At 51.7% G+C, this 15,843-nt stretch overlaps 1 protein-coding gene across 11 annotated transcripts in view; it reads left to right on the forward strand.

Annotated features, from left to right (window-relative positions):
- Window positions 1-15,843, forward strand: part of MCM3AP (minichromosome maintenance complex component 3 associated protein) — a 53,977-nt gene that overhangs the window by 20,173 nt on the left and 17,961 nt on the right. For all 11 annotated transcript variants that reach the window (XR_013414721.1, XR_013414722.1, XR_013414723.1 and 8 more), the window contains exons 11-20: window positions 526-686; window positions 1,462-1,703; window positions 2,104-2,306; window positions 3,425-3,525; window positions 5,913-6,044; window positions 6,402-6,515; window positions 8,532-8,684; window positions 10,975-11,172; window positions 13,462-13,530; window positions 13,783-13,917. Coding sequence is in view for 8 of the 11 variants with exons in the window: in XM_077995268.1 (XP_077851394.1) it covers window positions 526-686; window positions 1,462-1,703; window positions 2,104-2,306; window positions 3,425-3,525; window positions 5,913-6,044; window positions 6,402-6,515; window positions 8,532-8,684; window positions 10,975-11,172; window positions 13,462-13,530; window positions 13,783-13,917 (1,508 nt within the window). In the remaining 3 variants the exon portion in view is untranslated. The remainder of the gene's footprint in view (window positions 1-525; window positions 687-1,461; window positions 1,704-2,103; window positions 2,307-3,424; window positions 3,526-5,912; window positions 6,045-6,401; window positions 6,516-8,531; window positions 8,685-10,974; window positions 11,173-13,461; window positions 13,531-13,782; window positions 13,918-15,843) is intronic.

Genomic DNA, 15,843 nt, shown 5'->3' on the forward strand with positions numbered 1-15,843 from the left:
GCGATCCTGCCACCTTGGCCTCCCAAAGTGCTGGGATTACAAGTGTGAGCCACTGCACCTGGCCTCTGTCTTCTTTTTTTTTAAGGCTCTTGTTAGAATGCCATGAACAGTTGTCTCCAACTATTATATGTCATTCCACGGGGTTGGTTTCCTGCTGGCATTCCATGGTCTCTGGGGTCCTCTGTAGCACCTTCCTGGCATTTTATCATGTGGATGCTGCACAGCTGACTTCACCTGGCCTTGTTGGTGGACAGGTTGTTTCATGATTTCTCTTATAAATAAAACTTTCACAAGCCATCCTTCTCTATGAGAGTGTTTGCTTGGCACGCATTCCTGAGCATTGCCCCGAGCAGAACGCCTACGATCTCTAAGCTGGGGTTTCATGTTGCCAAAGCTCCTTCAGGTGGACTCAGCCCAGGAGGAGCCCATGCCCCCCATGCTGGCCATGTCTGTGGTCATGGGCTGACTGCAAGTGTCTGACTGGGCCTTCCTCTGAGACTGCAGTGCTCTGGCTCCTCCTTTCAGATCCGCAAGGATGCTCTCCGGGCGCTCAACTTCGCGTACACGGTGAGCACACAGCGAGCCACCGTCTTTCCCCTGGATGGCGTGGTACGCATGCTGCTGTTCAGAGACTGTGAAGAGGCGACCGACTTCCTCACCTGCCACGGCCTCACCGTTTCCGACGGGTAAGAGCTGAGAGTGGAACTGCGGGGCCCCTGGCTCCTTTTTTCTTGTTAATTCTGATAAAGGACTGTGAGGGACTCTCTGCTTGCCTGACTTGAAGAAGGTGCATTCCCCCTGCCATGCAGGTGAACACATGAGACTCAGAATGGCTGGGGGTGTTCCCAAGGTCACACCCTGGCTGTCTGCACATTGAGGGCTCAGACCAAGTTCTTTGTGACTCCAGAATCAGTCCTTTTCATGAGTTGCCAACGAACCTAAAGATAGAAGTTAGGGCCTTCCTTATTCTTTCCCTGGACTGCCTTTGCCAGCCAATGACGGGCAGCGTGTGACGGTGGGGACGGAGGCACCCGCAGGCCAGGCCGGAGTCTTCTCCGGTACTTAGTAGTCAGAGTGGTGAGACTCACAGACGCTGTCTCAGAAACCCGCAGCTTACACTCCATACCCAGTGCCTGGGTCCCCACCCTGCCTCCTGTAACTCCTCACCTGCCCCCTGCCTGTCTCCTCCTTCCAGTTCTGCCTCACAAAACAAGGTGGTTTTGGGTGAGCCAGCAAGGAGGCAGGAGTGAGTCAGCGTGCGTCTGTTAACACGCTGGGCTCAGTGGTTCCAGGGACCTACAGAGGCTCCAGGGTGCGGCAGTAGGAACCAGGCCTCTGCTTTCTGTTATTTATACGTGGCTATGGTGACGCCTGAGGGGCTTGCAGTACTCAGCAGGGCACTGAGGGTGAAGCTGCCTTCTCCCTTGGTGACGCCCCTCTGGGGTCTTGTGGTCTGCGTAGCTGTGTGGAGCTGAACCGGGCCGCATTCCTGGAACCAGAGGGATTATCCAAGACCAGGAAGTCGGTGTTTATCACCAGGAAGCTGACGGTGTCGGTTGGTGAAGTTGTGAACGGAGGGCCATTGCCCCCCGCTCCTTGTCACAGCCCTGTGTGCAGCTTCAACTCCCAGAACAAGTACGTCGGGGAGAGCCTGGCCTCGGAGCTGCCCGTCGGCACCCAGAGACCCGGCTCGGACACGGGGGGTGAGTGAAGCTGCAGTCGTAGTGAGGGGACTAGCTGCATCTTCCCATCAGGACGCCTCCCAGGAGCCTGGGCATCTGCATTCGCCTGCTGGGACGCCTCCCAGGAGCCTGAGCACCTGTTTTGTCTTGGGGCCCAGGGGTGTGGCTCTTCCCCATGCTCAGGTGGTTCTCACTGGGAGCGGACTGAGGGCTTTGAAGCCCTCCTCCTGGCTCCCTGACATCTTGGGGCTTGTTTTTCATGCAAAGCGTATTTGTCCCGTGTAGCTGGTCTCCTGGAGGGCAGGCCACTCCTCAGGGTCACTGTGGGTGGCCTGGGGCTGTCCCTGCACAGACCTTAGTCCCTGTGGTGCCAGGCGCCCTGTGTCTGCAGCCATGTTTTCTCCTGTATGTTTCCTTCCAGGTGGAGGGAGAGGAGAGGAGTGTGGTGTAGAGCCGGACACGCCCCTGCCCAGTCTCCCACAGTCTTTACCAGCCCTTGCACCCTCGCCAGTGCCTCTGCCTCCTGTCCTGGCACTGACCCCGTCTGCAGCACCCAGCCTCTTCCAGCTCTCCGTGCAGCCTGAGCCGCCACCTCCAGAGCCTGTGCCCATGTACTCTGATGAGGTAGGGACTCTTTTTTTCTAGGTCTGGACTCTGGGAAGCTCATTGTGCACAAATGTCCTTAGTCATCACCCCACGAGGTGGGGCTGTGGCGCCTGGTCTCTCAGGAGAGTCCAGAGAGGGGTCCTGCCTAGAGTCACTCAGCCTCCGGTGGCAGATCTGGGGCCCACCCATTCAGACTCGTTGTGGAGTCTGTCTTCATCTCAGGAGCTTCCTGTCACAGCACCGGCCTGAGCCCCTGTGTCTGAACTCAACACCCGTCTGTTCTGACGGGATTGTTGGCAGCATTGTGCGCCCCCTGATGTGTGTGACCTTGGATGGCATGTCCTGCTGGTGGGTGTGGCCTGGGTGGGTGTGTCCCCTGCGGGTGTGGCCTGGAGTGGGCATGTCCCCCTGGTGGGTGTGGCCCCCCAATATGCATGGACTGAGTGTGGGTGTGTCCCCTGAAGGGCATGTCCTGGGGTTGGGTGTCCCCACTGATGGGTGTGGCCTGGGGTGGGTGTGTCCCCTGGCGGGTGTGCCCCCTGATGGGCATGGCTCGGGGTGGCTGTGCCCCGTGATAGGCATGGCCTTGGGTTGGATGTTTCCCCTCTGGTGTGTGTGGTCTCTGTGGCTGTGGACCCTGATGGGCATAGCCTGGGGGTGGGTGAACCCCTTGACCAGCCTGGCCTGGGGGTGGGTGTGCCCCTTGATGGTTGTGGCCTCAGGGTGGGCATGGCCCCTACTGGTGCCTTGATATTGAGTAGAGCCTGTCGACTCTATGGTGGTGAGACTGGATTGTGCCACTCTGGCTGTTTAGAGGCAGGCACTGGGCACCAGCCTCTCTGGGGATGGGGGAGTTCTGAGAGGGAGCATGGAGTGGCCACAGGAACAGAGGCTGCTTGACGTAGACTGGAGATGACTGGGCCAGGGCGCTGTGTGGCCATCTGCAGGGCACCTTCTCTCCACATGGCACCTTTCCATTCGCTAGGGGACACCTTTCCTGCAACAGCCTAGCTGACCCCGTGTCAGGGGTCATGTGCTTCTGTCATGAGACGCCTGCAGACTGGTGACAACATATTACCCAGGATTTCTGCCCTGGGTGGGACGTTCCGTTCCACCCCATGCTGGTCTCTCCATAGGACCTGGCGCAGGTGGTGGACGAGCTCATCCAGGAGGCTCTGCAGAGGGACTGTGAGGAAGTCAGCTCTGCGGGCGCTGCCTACGCAGCTGCTGCCCTGGGGTGAGTGGCATCTGGTGCTCCCCTCCTGCTGCTCCAGAAGTTTCCTCTCAGAAAGTTTCCCCTCATAAAGAACTTCTGCCAGAAGTTTCCTCTCATAAAGTTGCCTGTGTTTTTGGGTCATAATCCAATAAGTTATTGCCAGAGACAGTATCATGAAGATTTTCCCCTACATTCTTCTTTTTCAAGGTGGTTTTGCTATTTGGGGTCTTCTGAGATACCATGTGAATTTTAGGATGAGTTTTTCTGTTTCTGCAGAAAGTGCTGTTGGGATTTTGATAGGGATTGTGTTGAATCTGTAGATTGTTCTGGGTAGTACTGTCATTTTTATTTTTTTATTTTTTGAGATGGAGTCTTGCTCTGTTGCTCAGGCTGGAGTGCAGCGGCTCGATCTCAGCCTCACTGCAACTTCCACCTCCTGGGTTCACGCAATTCTCCTACCTCAGCTTCCCTAGTAACTGATGACAGGTGGGCACCAGCCTGGCTGATTTTTTTATTTTTTGTAGAGATGCCTTTGCCATGTTGCCCAGGGGTGGTCTTGAACTCCTGGCCTCAAGTGATCCACCTGTCTCGGCCTCGTAAAGTACTGGGATTACAGGCATGAGCCACTGTGCCTGGCCAGTATTGTCATCTGAACAATATTAAATCTTCTAATCCGAGAATATGGGATGTCTTTCCATTTATTTAGGTCATTCTTAATTTCTTTCGACAGTGCTTTGTAGTTTTCAACATATAAAGTTTTTGCTTTCTAGGTTAAATTTTTTTTTGTTTTGTTTTGTTTTGTTTTTGAGACGGAGTCTTGCTCTGTTGTCCAGGCTGGAGTGCACTGGCGCAATCTTGGCTCACTGCAACCCTCGCCTCCCGGGTTCAAGCGATTTCCCTGCCTCAGCCTCCCAAGTAGCTGGGATTACAGGCGCCTGCCACCATGCCTGGCTAATTTTTTGTATTTTAGTAGAGACGGGGTTTCACCGTATTAGCCAGGATGGTCTCGATCTCCTGACCTCATGATCCGCCCGCCTCGGACTCCCAAAGTGCTGGGATTACAGGCGTGAGCCACCGCACCCGGCCTTGTTGAGAATTTTTATATCCATATTCATAAGGGATATTGGTTTGTAGTTTTCCTTTTTATTTCTTTATTCCTTTTTTTTGAGACAGGGTCTTACTTTGTCACCTAGGCTCGAGTGCAGAAGCAGAATCACTGCTCACCACAGCCTTGATCTTCTAGGCTCAAGCCATCCTCTCACCTCAGCCTCCCAGGTAGCTAGGACCACAGGCACATGCCACCATACCCGGCTAATTTTTTAATTTTTTGTAGAGATGGGGTCTCTCTATGTTGCCCAGGTTAGTCTTGAACTCCTGGGCTCAAGCAGTCCTCCCACCTCAGCCTCCTAAAATGCTGGGATGACAGGCATGAGCCACTGTGCCTGGTCAGTCTGTAGTTTTCCTATAGTGGCTTTGGTCTGTCTTTGGTATTAGGGCAATGCTGGCCTCATAAAATGCGTTAGTAAATATTCCCTCCTCTTCAGTTTTTTGAAAGGGTTAGAAAAAGATTGGTGGTTAGTTTTTCGTTAGTGTTTAATAGAGTTTACCAGTGAAACCTTCTGGTCTTATACTTTTCTTTGTTTGGAAGTCTCCTTACTAGTTAGAGGTCTATTCACATTTTTCTGTTTCTTCATGAGTCAGTTTTGGTAGATTATGTGTTTCTAACAGTGGGCTTAATTTTTCTGCTGGCAGTCAAACAAGTACAGTTTGCATATCCCTTATCCAAAATGCTTGGGACCACAAGGGTTTTAGATTACAGATATTTTTGGATTTCAGAATATTTGTATTATGTCTACTAGTTGAGTATCTCTTACCTAAAAATCTGAATTCTAAAATGCTCCAGTGAGCATTTCCTTTGAAAAGCATGACATGTTGTACTCAAAAAGTTTGAGATTTTGGAGCATTTTGGATTTCAGATTTTTGGATTACGGACACTCAACCTATGTGGGTTTTTTTTCCTTGTCAAAGTTAGATGTTTAGTGATTTGACTTTTTTACTCTGATCTTTTTCTTCTTTTTTTTTTTTTTTTGAGACAGTCTCACTCTGTTGCCCAGGCTGGAGTACATTGGTGTGATCTCAGCTCACTGCAGCCTCCGCCTCTTGGGTCCAAGCAATTATTCTGTCTCAGCCTCCTGAGTAGCTGGGACTACAGGCATGCGCTGCCACGCCTGGCTAATTTTTGTATTTTTAGTAGAGATGGGGTTTCACCGCATTGGCCAGAATAGTCTTGATCTCCTGACCTCGTGATCTGCCCACCTTGGCCTCCCAAAGTGCTGGGGTTATAGGCGTGAGCCACCGTGCCTGGCCTTGCCTCTGATTTTGAATGCTATCCCCTTTGCTCTGTTTAGTGTTTCTAATGCTGCTGTGGAGGATTTGTTAACAGCTGCAACCACGGGCATTTTGAGGCACATTGCAGCTGAAGAAGTGTCTAAGGAAAGGGAGCGAAGGGAGCAGGAGAGGCAGCGGGCTGAAGAAGAAAGGTGAGTGTGTCGTGTCCATGCAGACAGATAAGGAGCTCAATGTGGACACAGGCTGAAGAACTGACCCTGGCCGCGATGCTCCCGCTGTTGTCCACCCCTGCTGACCCACTCATGCCCTCCTACACTTCAGCCCAAGGGGTGGATGGAGCTCCCCAGGCCACACCTACCCATGAGCAGTGGCCCTTCCCAGCCAGGAGAGGCAGGGGAAGGGAGGTGGTGTCAGGGGAGCTGGAGTAGGGGTGGCCTGCCGACTCAGGCAGCACCTCAATCCCTGTCTGCATGTCCAGGGAGTGAAACAAACAGCACTTATTTTTATTCTTAAACATTACCCTTGTGTATTTTTTATCTTCCCTGTAGGTTAAAACAAGAGAGAGAGCTGGTGTTAAGTGAGCTGAGCCAGGGCCTGGCCGTGGAGCTGATGGAACACGTGATGATGGAGTTTGTGAGGGAAACCTGCTCCCAGGAGTTGAAGTAAGTGAAACACCGGTGTCTTGCTGTGCCAGGAGACTGAGCTTTGGCTCTGCCCTAGGCTGTGTCTTGCGCCACTGAGGATGGGCTATTGGAAATGTGTCCTGCCTGTCTAAGCTACTTTGATTTTGTGACCAAATGTATTTGATGCAGTCCTCTGTGTTCCCTTGGCTGATATAATTTTATTATTAAAATTCTCTTTTATTTGAGGCCTGCCACCACATGACCATAGTCATTTAGTAGCCACTGGCATTTATCATATATTTGAGACACTTCCAATCGATTGCACATGTCAGACGTTGCTGATGAGAAGATTTTGTGGTTGTCTGCATCATCATTTACACATTCTACACCAGGCACCTGTAGTCCCAGCTCCTCAAGAGACTGAGGTGCGAAGATCACTGAAGCTCAGAAGTTCTGGGTAGTGTGCTGCGACTGCACCTGTGGTGGCCACTGTACTCCAGCCTGGGCAACATAGTGAGACCCTGTCTCTAAAATAATTAAAAATTCTGACGATTTTATTAGGATAAAGGTTTATTAACTGTTACAAGGGCTCCTATGGACCTATGATTTGGCACCCTGTATCACTTAATTCTTTTTACCCCATCTTTCTAGGTGTCTGTAGTTTAAGTATTAAAGCTTCTCTTACAGTGAAGATGGAATTACATTTTAGTATTGAGGATGCAGATTCTTACACTTTTTTTTTTTTTTTTTTTTTAAAGACAGTGTCTCGCTCTGTTGCCCAGACTGGAGTGCAGTGGCGCGATCTGGGTTTACTGCAACCTCCGCCTCCCAGGTTCAAGCGATTCTTCTGCCTCCGCCTCCTGAGCAGCTGGGACTACAGGCATGCGCCGCCATACCTGGCTAATTTTTGTATTTTTAGTAGAGATGGGTTTTCACCATGTTGGTCAGGCTGGTCTCGAGCTCCTGACCTCATGATCTGCCTGTCTCAGCCTCCCAAAGTGCTGGGATTACAGGTGTGAGCTACTGTGCCTGGCCTTGACTCTTGCACTTTTTTTTTTTTTTCCTTTTGAAATGGAGTCTTGCTGTGTCACCCAGGCTGGAGTGCGGTGGCATGATCTCGGCTCAGTGCAACCTCCACCTCCTGGGTTCAAGTGATTCTCCTACCTCAGCCTCCCAAGTAACTGGGATTATAGGCCCGCACTACCATGCCCAGCTAATTTTCTTTTCTTTTTTTTTTTTTTTTTGAGACGGAGTCTCGCTCTGTCGCCCAGGCTGGAGTGCAGTGGCCGGATCTCAGCTCACTGCAAGCTCCGCCTCCCAGGTTTACGCCATTCTCCTGCCTCAGCCTCCCGAGTAGCTGGGACTACAGGCACCCGCCACCTCGCCCGGCTAGTTTTTTGTATTTTTTAGTAGAGATGGGGTTTCACCGTGCTAGCCAGGATGGTCTCGATCTCCTGACCTCGTGATCTGCCCGTCTCGGCCTCCCAAAGTGCTGGGATTACAGGCTTGAGCCACCGCGCCTGGCCTATTTTTCTTTTTTTTTTTTTGAGATGGAGTCTTGCTCTGTCGCCCAAGCTGGAGTGCAGTGGTGCCATCTCGGCTCACTGCAAGCTCCGCCTCCTGGGTTCACACCATTCTCCTGCCTCAGCCTCCTGAGTAGCTGGGACTACAGGAGCCCACCACTACACCCAGCTAATATTTCGTATTTTTAGTAGAGACGGGGTTTCACCGTGTTAGCCAGGATGGTCTCGATCTCCTGACCTCATGATCTGCCCACCTCAGCCCCGCAAAGTGCTAGGATTACAGGCATGAGCCACCGTGCCCGGCTGCCCAGCTAATTTTTTGTATTTTTAGTAGAGACAGGGTTTCACCATGATGGCCAAGCTGGTTTTGAACTCCTGACCTCAAGTGATCTGCCCGCCTTGGCCTTGCAAAGACCTAGGATTACAGGCATAAGCCACTGTGCCCGGCTGACTCTTGGGCTTTTAAAGCAAGCCCTCAGTGCCTGTGGGCCCCGAGTGCAGTGTCTTCCATGCTGATTACCCTGTTTCTTAGGAATGCATTAGAGACAGACCAGAGGGTCCGCGTGGCCCGTTGCTGTGAGGACGTCTGTGCCCATCTAGTGGACTTGTTTCTCGTGGAGGAAATCTTCCAGGCTGCAAAGGAGACCCTCCAGGAGCTTCAATGCTTCTGCAAGTATCTACAGCGGTGAGTCCTGTGTTCCTACAGGCGAAATCCACACACACGGGGAAGAGTCTTTTATCAAATTCAAAATATTTGAGCCATCAGTTTCTGTATTCAGTGGTAAAAGGATCAGGGAAAATGTTATAGCAATGAATACCTAAAATAGACTTTCATTGGATTATACTGCATTTCAGAAATACTTGATTACACACACACACACACACACACACAACATAAACTAAGGGGAACAGTCAGGAGTTAGATTGGGGTGTGGTGGCTGCTCTGCATGTCGACTAATATTTATAGGGTGCCTGTCATTTGCCCACTGCACTAGGTGCTGGGAGACACCTGTGAACAAGCCAGATTATGGCTGCATGCACCCATAAGGGTGAATTCTCAAAATATAAGTAGTGGAGAAAAAGCAATTAATAGGGAATATACAAATAGTGTATATTCAAACTAAATAGGTTGTTTTGGATTGATATATAGTGGTATAACCCTGAACAAAAGAAGGAAAATAATGATCATAATCTCAGCATGGTGATTACTTTTGGGAATGGGAGGGGGTGCCTCTCATGGCCACAACTGCTCAACTGGATGTAAGTGCACAGGTGCTCGATGATTTAGTAATCTTTTTTTTTTTTTTTTTTTTTTTTTTTTTTTGAGACGGAGTCTCGCTCTGTCACCCAGGCTGGAGTGCAGTGGCCGGATCTCAGCTCACTGCAAGCTCTGCCTCCCGGGTTCACGCCATTCTCCTGCCTCAGCCTCCCGAGTAGCTGGGACTACAGGCGCCTGCCACCTCGCCCGGCTAAGTTTTTGTATTTTTAGTAGAGACCGGGTTTCACTGTGTTCGCCAGGATGGTCTCGATCTCCTGACCTCGTGATCCGCCCGTCTCGGCCTCCCAAAGTGCTGGGATTACAGGCTTGAGCCACCGCGCCCGGCTGATTTAGTAATCTTATAACTGGGCATATATGTGTTATGTGTGTTGTATGATTCATTTCATAATAAATTTGAAATCAGTAATAGTGTCCTTGGCAGTTGGAACAGTATAAAAGGGAGTATGGGGAGAAGTGAGTCTTCCTTCTACAGCAGACCCCTGTCCATTGTGCGAGCAGCAGCTGCTTGCAAAACCATCCAGAGACTTTCTGTCCTTTCTTGTGGCTGTTGGCACAAATGGGCTCATGATCCCTGCTTTGCTCTGAGCCTTCCTTTGCTCCATCTGATATGAGGTGGAGGCCTGGCTGTAGCAGCGTGCTGAGCTGTCCCCATTGCCAGCAGTCTTGAGGTCAGTGCGAGAATGTACCATAAATGACCTTCCTGGTCTTTTGTTGATGGACTTTAATGTGGCTCTCTTTCTTTTTTTCTTTTTTTTTTTTTGAGACGGAGTCTCACTCTGTCACCCAGGCTGTAGTGCAGTGGTGCAATCATGGCTCACTGCAACCTCCACCTCCTGGGTTTAAGCGATTCTTCTGCCTCAGCCTCCTGAGTAGCTGGGACTACAGGCATGCGCCACCATGCTCAGCTAATTTTGTGTTTTTTTGTATTTTTAGTAGAGATGGGGTTTCACCATATTGGCCAGGTGGCTCTCGAACTCCTGACCTTGTGATCTGCCCGCCCCGGCCTCCCAAAGTGCTGGGATTTACAGGCGTGACCCACCAAGCCTGGCCATGGCTCTCTTTTTAGCTCTGGTCAAGACTGTCACGGTGACTGTCGTTGTACAGACAGACAGTTCACCGGTTTGCACACAGGCACGTGTGTGTAGAGATAAAATTCCTATCAGTGGTGGCTGTGGGTCAAGGGGTGTATGTATCTTTTTTGTTTTTTTTTTGAGACAGAGCCTTGCTCTGTCACCCAGGCTGGAGTGCAGTGGCGTGATCTCGGCTCACTGTAACCTCCACCTCCTGGGTTCAAGTGATTCTCCCTCAGCCTCCCAAGTAGCTGGGACCACAGTCACCCGCCACCATGCCTGGCTAATTTTTTGTATTTTAGTAGAGATGGGCTTTCACTGTGTTGTGCAGGCTGGTCGTGAACTCCTGAGCTCAGGCAGTCCGCCTGCCTTGGCCTCCCAAAGTGCTGGGATTACGGGCGTAAGCCACTGCACCCGACTGGTTATATGTATCTTAGATCTGGATCTGTATTGCCAAGTCAGCCTCCAAAGCCCATTCAGTATTAACTGTCAACGTTCAGTAGTCGCATTGCTCACCACACTCAGTTGATGTCCTTCCTTCCCCATTCCTGAGTTCTGACTCCAATGTGTTTCTCAGCTTGAAGACCCTGAAAACACTCTGTAATGATACATTTTCATGTCCCCAGGTGGAGGGAAGCTGTCGCAGCCCGCAAGAAACTGAGGCGCCAGATGCGGGCTTTCCCTGCTGCGCCCTGCTGCGTGGACGTGAGCGACCGGCTGAGGGCGCTGGCACCCAGTGCAGAGTGCCCCATTGCTGAGGAGAACCTGGCCAGGGGCCTCCTGGACCTGGGCCACGCAGGGAGATTGGGCATCTCCTGCACCAGGTCAGCATCAACTGCCGCCTGCCTCATAAGGCTCCCCTGCCCCGACTTGGTTTTATCAGGAGCTGAATTAATGTGTGTGTTTGGAGGGTGAAGATAGGTGAAGCCTGGAGGCAAGGACAGGCACAGGGTTGCATTTTGAAGGTCGTCTCCCACAGTTGTGGACGTGTGACTTGTTCCACTGGAAAGCAGAGCTCTGAGTTCAGCTTGAAAGACTCAACTCAGCATCCTGGTGACTGAGTCTGACTCTGCATCACCTGTTCTTTTCCTGCTCGTCCCAGTTTAAGTACCTGCCACTTCCATCCTTGTTGGAGGAGCCCGAGGTCCACGCTGGCCTGTGTCTTCCCCATCCCATCCCTGCCCCATCCCTCTGTTCCTCCTGCCATCTCTTTCACACACTGCCCTCTTTCTGTGGCAGCATCTTCCAGACTCCACCTCCACCCTCCAGTATTTCCCTCTTGAGGCCCCTTGGTGTGGCCCTGGTCCTCCCTGCCACTCCTCCTGGTCATCCCGAGCAGAACCAGCTCCTCAGGGCCATGCCAGGACCCCCCTCAGCCTGCATTCCTGGCCATGCTGGGCATGGCCTTTATTTAGAACCCGTGTAGGTGCCCCCTCTTGCCTGGCCTCAGGGCTCCCCGGCCTCCTAGTGGGTGGTGGGTGGGGCCTGGGGAGGCAGCCTGGACAGCCTAGCAGGCACACCGCTGGGGCCTCATGTCATGTCTCGTCACCCTGCTGGTCATCACGGGACGTTCCCTCTGAAAACTGTCTTGTGGGTTTCATTTGGCCCCATCAGGTTCCGCGCAGGCAGGGTGGGTGGGTGGCAGTCCCACCCTGTTGCAGGCACGCTGTGAGGCCAGGGCTGGGGCTGCCTCCTCTCACCCACAGCTGCCTTCACATAGTGGCCTGGCCTCCTCCTGGAGTCATGGTTTCTTGTGTCCCCCCTCCGTAGCTGCTCTTGTCAGCCTCAGTCTCCTTCTCTGAGCCCTCTCTCTGCCCCCTCAGCCCAGACCTCTGCCCTCTGCCCTTCCCGTCTGCACACCCCCGGTGATAGCCCTGTCACCCCGTCTGTCACTGGCAGCCCCCATCATGCGTCTCCCACTGAGGCCTCTCCCCTGAGTTCCAGGCTTGGTTTCCAGTTCACGGTCCGACCTCTGAACCTGATTTTCCCCCACCCTGCCCCTTCCTGCTCATAGGATGCCATCCTGTCCTCCTGTGCTTAGGGCACAAACCTGGGCTTGCATCTCTCAGACCCAGCATCCTCAGCTCTGCCCTCAGAACTCACCGAGGGCATGGCAGTTCTCCCCACCTCACTGGAATGTTGACGCAGCATCTGTCCGTCTGCTAGCTTCCACCATGGGCCCCACTCGCATCCTCAGCACCAGAACAGAGGGATCCTCCGACAGCTCAGCCAGGCGGCGTTGCCTCTCGGTGGCATTGCCTCTTCGCGGCGTCCCTAGCGCTCCCTGAGTCTCTGTACTGTGGACCCAACCCCTCCCCCGCTGCCCTCACTGCTCTCCCCAAATATGCCAGGTCCAGCTATGGCCTGGCAGAGCCATGCCCTCTGCTGTTTCCAGAAGTTGTCACGCTGGCTCTCCCTGTTTCCTTCAGGTCTTTGCTCACATACCACCTGACCACCCTGAGTGAGACTGCAATAAGCACCCAGCTCCAGCCCCACCTGGCAGCATTTGCCCACAGTGCTGACACCTGGCACATGGCAGGCTAGCCACTTAGAGATGCTGTTCTCTCCCCATGAGAGCCTGTGTTCTTGAACGGCAGGATTTTGTCTTATTGTTGAATCTCCCACAGCCAGCACACAGCAGATACTTAATGTGATATTTGTGGAATGAACGAATCCTCTAACCCGTTTCTTTGGCAGAAAATGTGTTTTTTCGGCCGGGCGTGGTGGCTCAAGCCTGTAATCCCAGCACTTTGGGAGGCCGAGACGGGCGGATCACGAGGTCAGGAGATCGAGACCATCCTGGCTAACCCGGTGAAACCCCGTCTCTACTAAAAAGTACAAAAAACCAGCCGGGCGAGGTGGCGGGCGCCTGTAGTCCCAGCTACTCGGGAGGCTGAGGCAGGAGAATGGCGTAAACCCGGGAGGCGAGCTTGTAGTGAGCTGAGATCTGGCCACCGCACTCCAGCCTGGGCGACAGAGCGAGACTCCGTCTCAAAAAAAAAAAAAAAAAGAAAATGTGTTTTTTCAGTCTCCTGAGTATTCCCCAGGGGACACTAGCCAGTACTTTTCACTAAGCTCCTGTGGTAACACTGTCATTCTGCTTTCCTTTGCAGGTTGAGGCGGCTCAGAAACAAGACGGCTCACCAGATGAAGGTTCAGCACTTCTACCAGCAGCTGCTGAGGTCTGTCGTGCCGCACCCTTCTGCGTGTCCCCTGGTGATCCCCCCGTTCCCCAATCTGTCACACTAGCAGCCCACCTCATGCATCTCCAACTGAGGTCTCTTCAGTGAGTTCCAGACTTGGTTTCTAGTTTGCAGTTCAACCTCTGATCCTGATTTTCCTCCAGCCTGCCCCTTCCTGCTCATGGGATGTGTGTGCTGCTCCTGCGAGGGCCTCACACACTGGCTAATCCTCGGGGGTCTTGTTCCTCCCAGTGATGTGGCGTGGGCGTCTCTGGACCTGCCGTCCCTTGTGGCTGAGCACCTCCCTGGGAGGCAGGAGCATGTGTTTTGGAAGCTGGTGCTGCTGCTGCCGGATGGAGAGGAGCAGTCCCCGGAGAGTCGTGGCAGGTCAGGAAGGGTTTCCCCTGTGGGGCTTCCAAGAGGGGGAGTGGGCAGGGCAGAGCTGTGGGCCAGGGCCGGGTACTCCTCATGTGTGATGGGAACTCGGAAGTGTAGGTTTATGTTTTAATGCTTGGATTTACAGTCTGTTTTGCTCATGATTTTAAATTGAAACTTTAGATTTGATTATTTCAATTTTTATTCCATAAACTTGGTGTGTTAGTCCGTTCTCACACTGCTTTAAAGAAATATCTGAGACTGGGTACTTTTATAACGAGGTTTAATTGCTCAGCTGTACAGGAAGCGTGGCTGGGGAGGCCTCGGGAAACCCACAATCATGGTAGAAGGCAAAGGGGAGGGAGGCATGTCTTACATGGCCGGAGCAGGAGGAAGAGAAAGTGAAGGGGGAGATGCCACACGCTTAACCAGATCTCATGAGAACTCACTATCATGAGAACAGCAAAGTGGGAGGTGCCACACACTTCGAAACAACCAGATCTCCTGAGAGCTCACTATAATGAGAACAGCGAGGGGGAGGTGCCACACGCTTAACCAGATCTTGTGAGAGCTATCATGAGAACAGCAAGGGGGAGGTGCCATACACTTAACCAGATCTCCTGAGAGCTCACTATCATGAGAACAGCGAGGGGGAGGTGCCACACACTTAACCAGATCTCCTGAGAGCTCACTATCATGAGAACAGCAAGGGGGATTCCACCGCCATGATATAATCACCTCCCACCAAGCCCCTCATCCAACACTGGGGATTACAGTTCAACATGAGATTTGGGTGGGGATACAAATCCAAACCATACTACTTGGCAACAGTCTTAGTCCAAAAGCATTTAAAAGTTGTTATTTCAAGCTGTGTTAAGGTACATTGATAGACCTGCTTCATTTTAGACTCTCCAGTAAGATCGTTTATAGTCTGTTTATTATAGTTCCATTTTTTTCCCTTCAACTTTTGGCATTTTAAAAAAGAAAAAATTGACGTGATCTTATTTCCTGGAACCAAATAGCATACAGAAGTCATGTTTTTAAAGCAACTACAGTCTCTGTGTTTTTTGAGACAGGGTCTTGCTTTGTTGTCACCAGGCTAGAGGGCACGGTGTGATAACAGCTCACTGCAGCCTCGACCTCCTGGGCTCAATTGATCTTCTCACCTCAGCCTCCTGAGTAGCTGGAACTACAGGCGTGTGCCACCATTCCTGGTTAATGTTTTTTTGTGTGTGTGAAAGATGGAGTTTCACTATGTTGCCCAGGCTGGTCTTGAACTCCTGGGCTCAGGCAATCTGCGTGCTTCAGTCTACCAAGGTTTTGGGATTACAGGCGTGAGCCACCACACCCAGCTTACAGTTTATTTTTAAAATAGCTTTATTGAAATGTTATTCACATACCATGAACTTTGCCCATTTAAAGTGTACATTTCAGTGATTTTTAGATATATTCACAGGGTTTTGCAACCATCACTGTTACTAATTCCAGAACACCTTTTCACTTAAAAAGAAAGCCTGTATTATCTTTTTTTTTTTTTTGAGATGGAGTCTCACTCTGCCGCCCAGGCTGGTGTGTGGTGGCGCAGTCTTGGTTCACTGCAACCCTCGCCTCTCAGGTTCAAGCAATTTTCCTGCCTCAGCCTCTCAAGTAGCTGGGATTACAGGCGCACACCACCGCGCCCGGCTTAGTTTTGTATATTTTTTGTAGAGACAGGGTTTTGCCATGTTGCCCAGGCTGGTCTTGAACTGGGCTCAAGTGATCCACCTGCCTTGGCCTCCCAAAGTGCTGGGATTACAGGCGTGAGCCACTACACCCAGCTGTTGATTCATTTCTTCAAACAAAATAGCTGTCTTCTCATTTGCTAAGTTCATGTCACTTAAGAATTCTTAAGGTCTCAGGTATGAGAAATTTGATCTGTAAAAAACATGTATTTCAAAC

Source organism: Macaca mulatta, chromosome 3, assembly GCF_049350105.2.
Source record: "Macaca mulatta isolate MMU2019108-1 chromosome 3, T2T-MMU8v2.0, whole genome shotgun sequence".
Lineage (NCBI taxonomy): Eukaryota > Metazoa > Chordata > Mammalia > Primates > Cercopithecidae > Macaca > Macaca mulatta.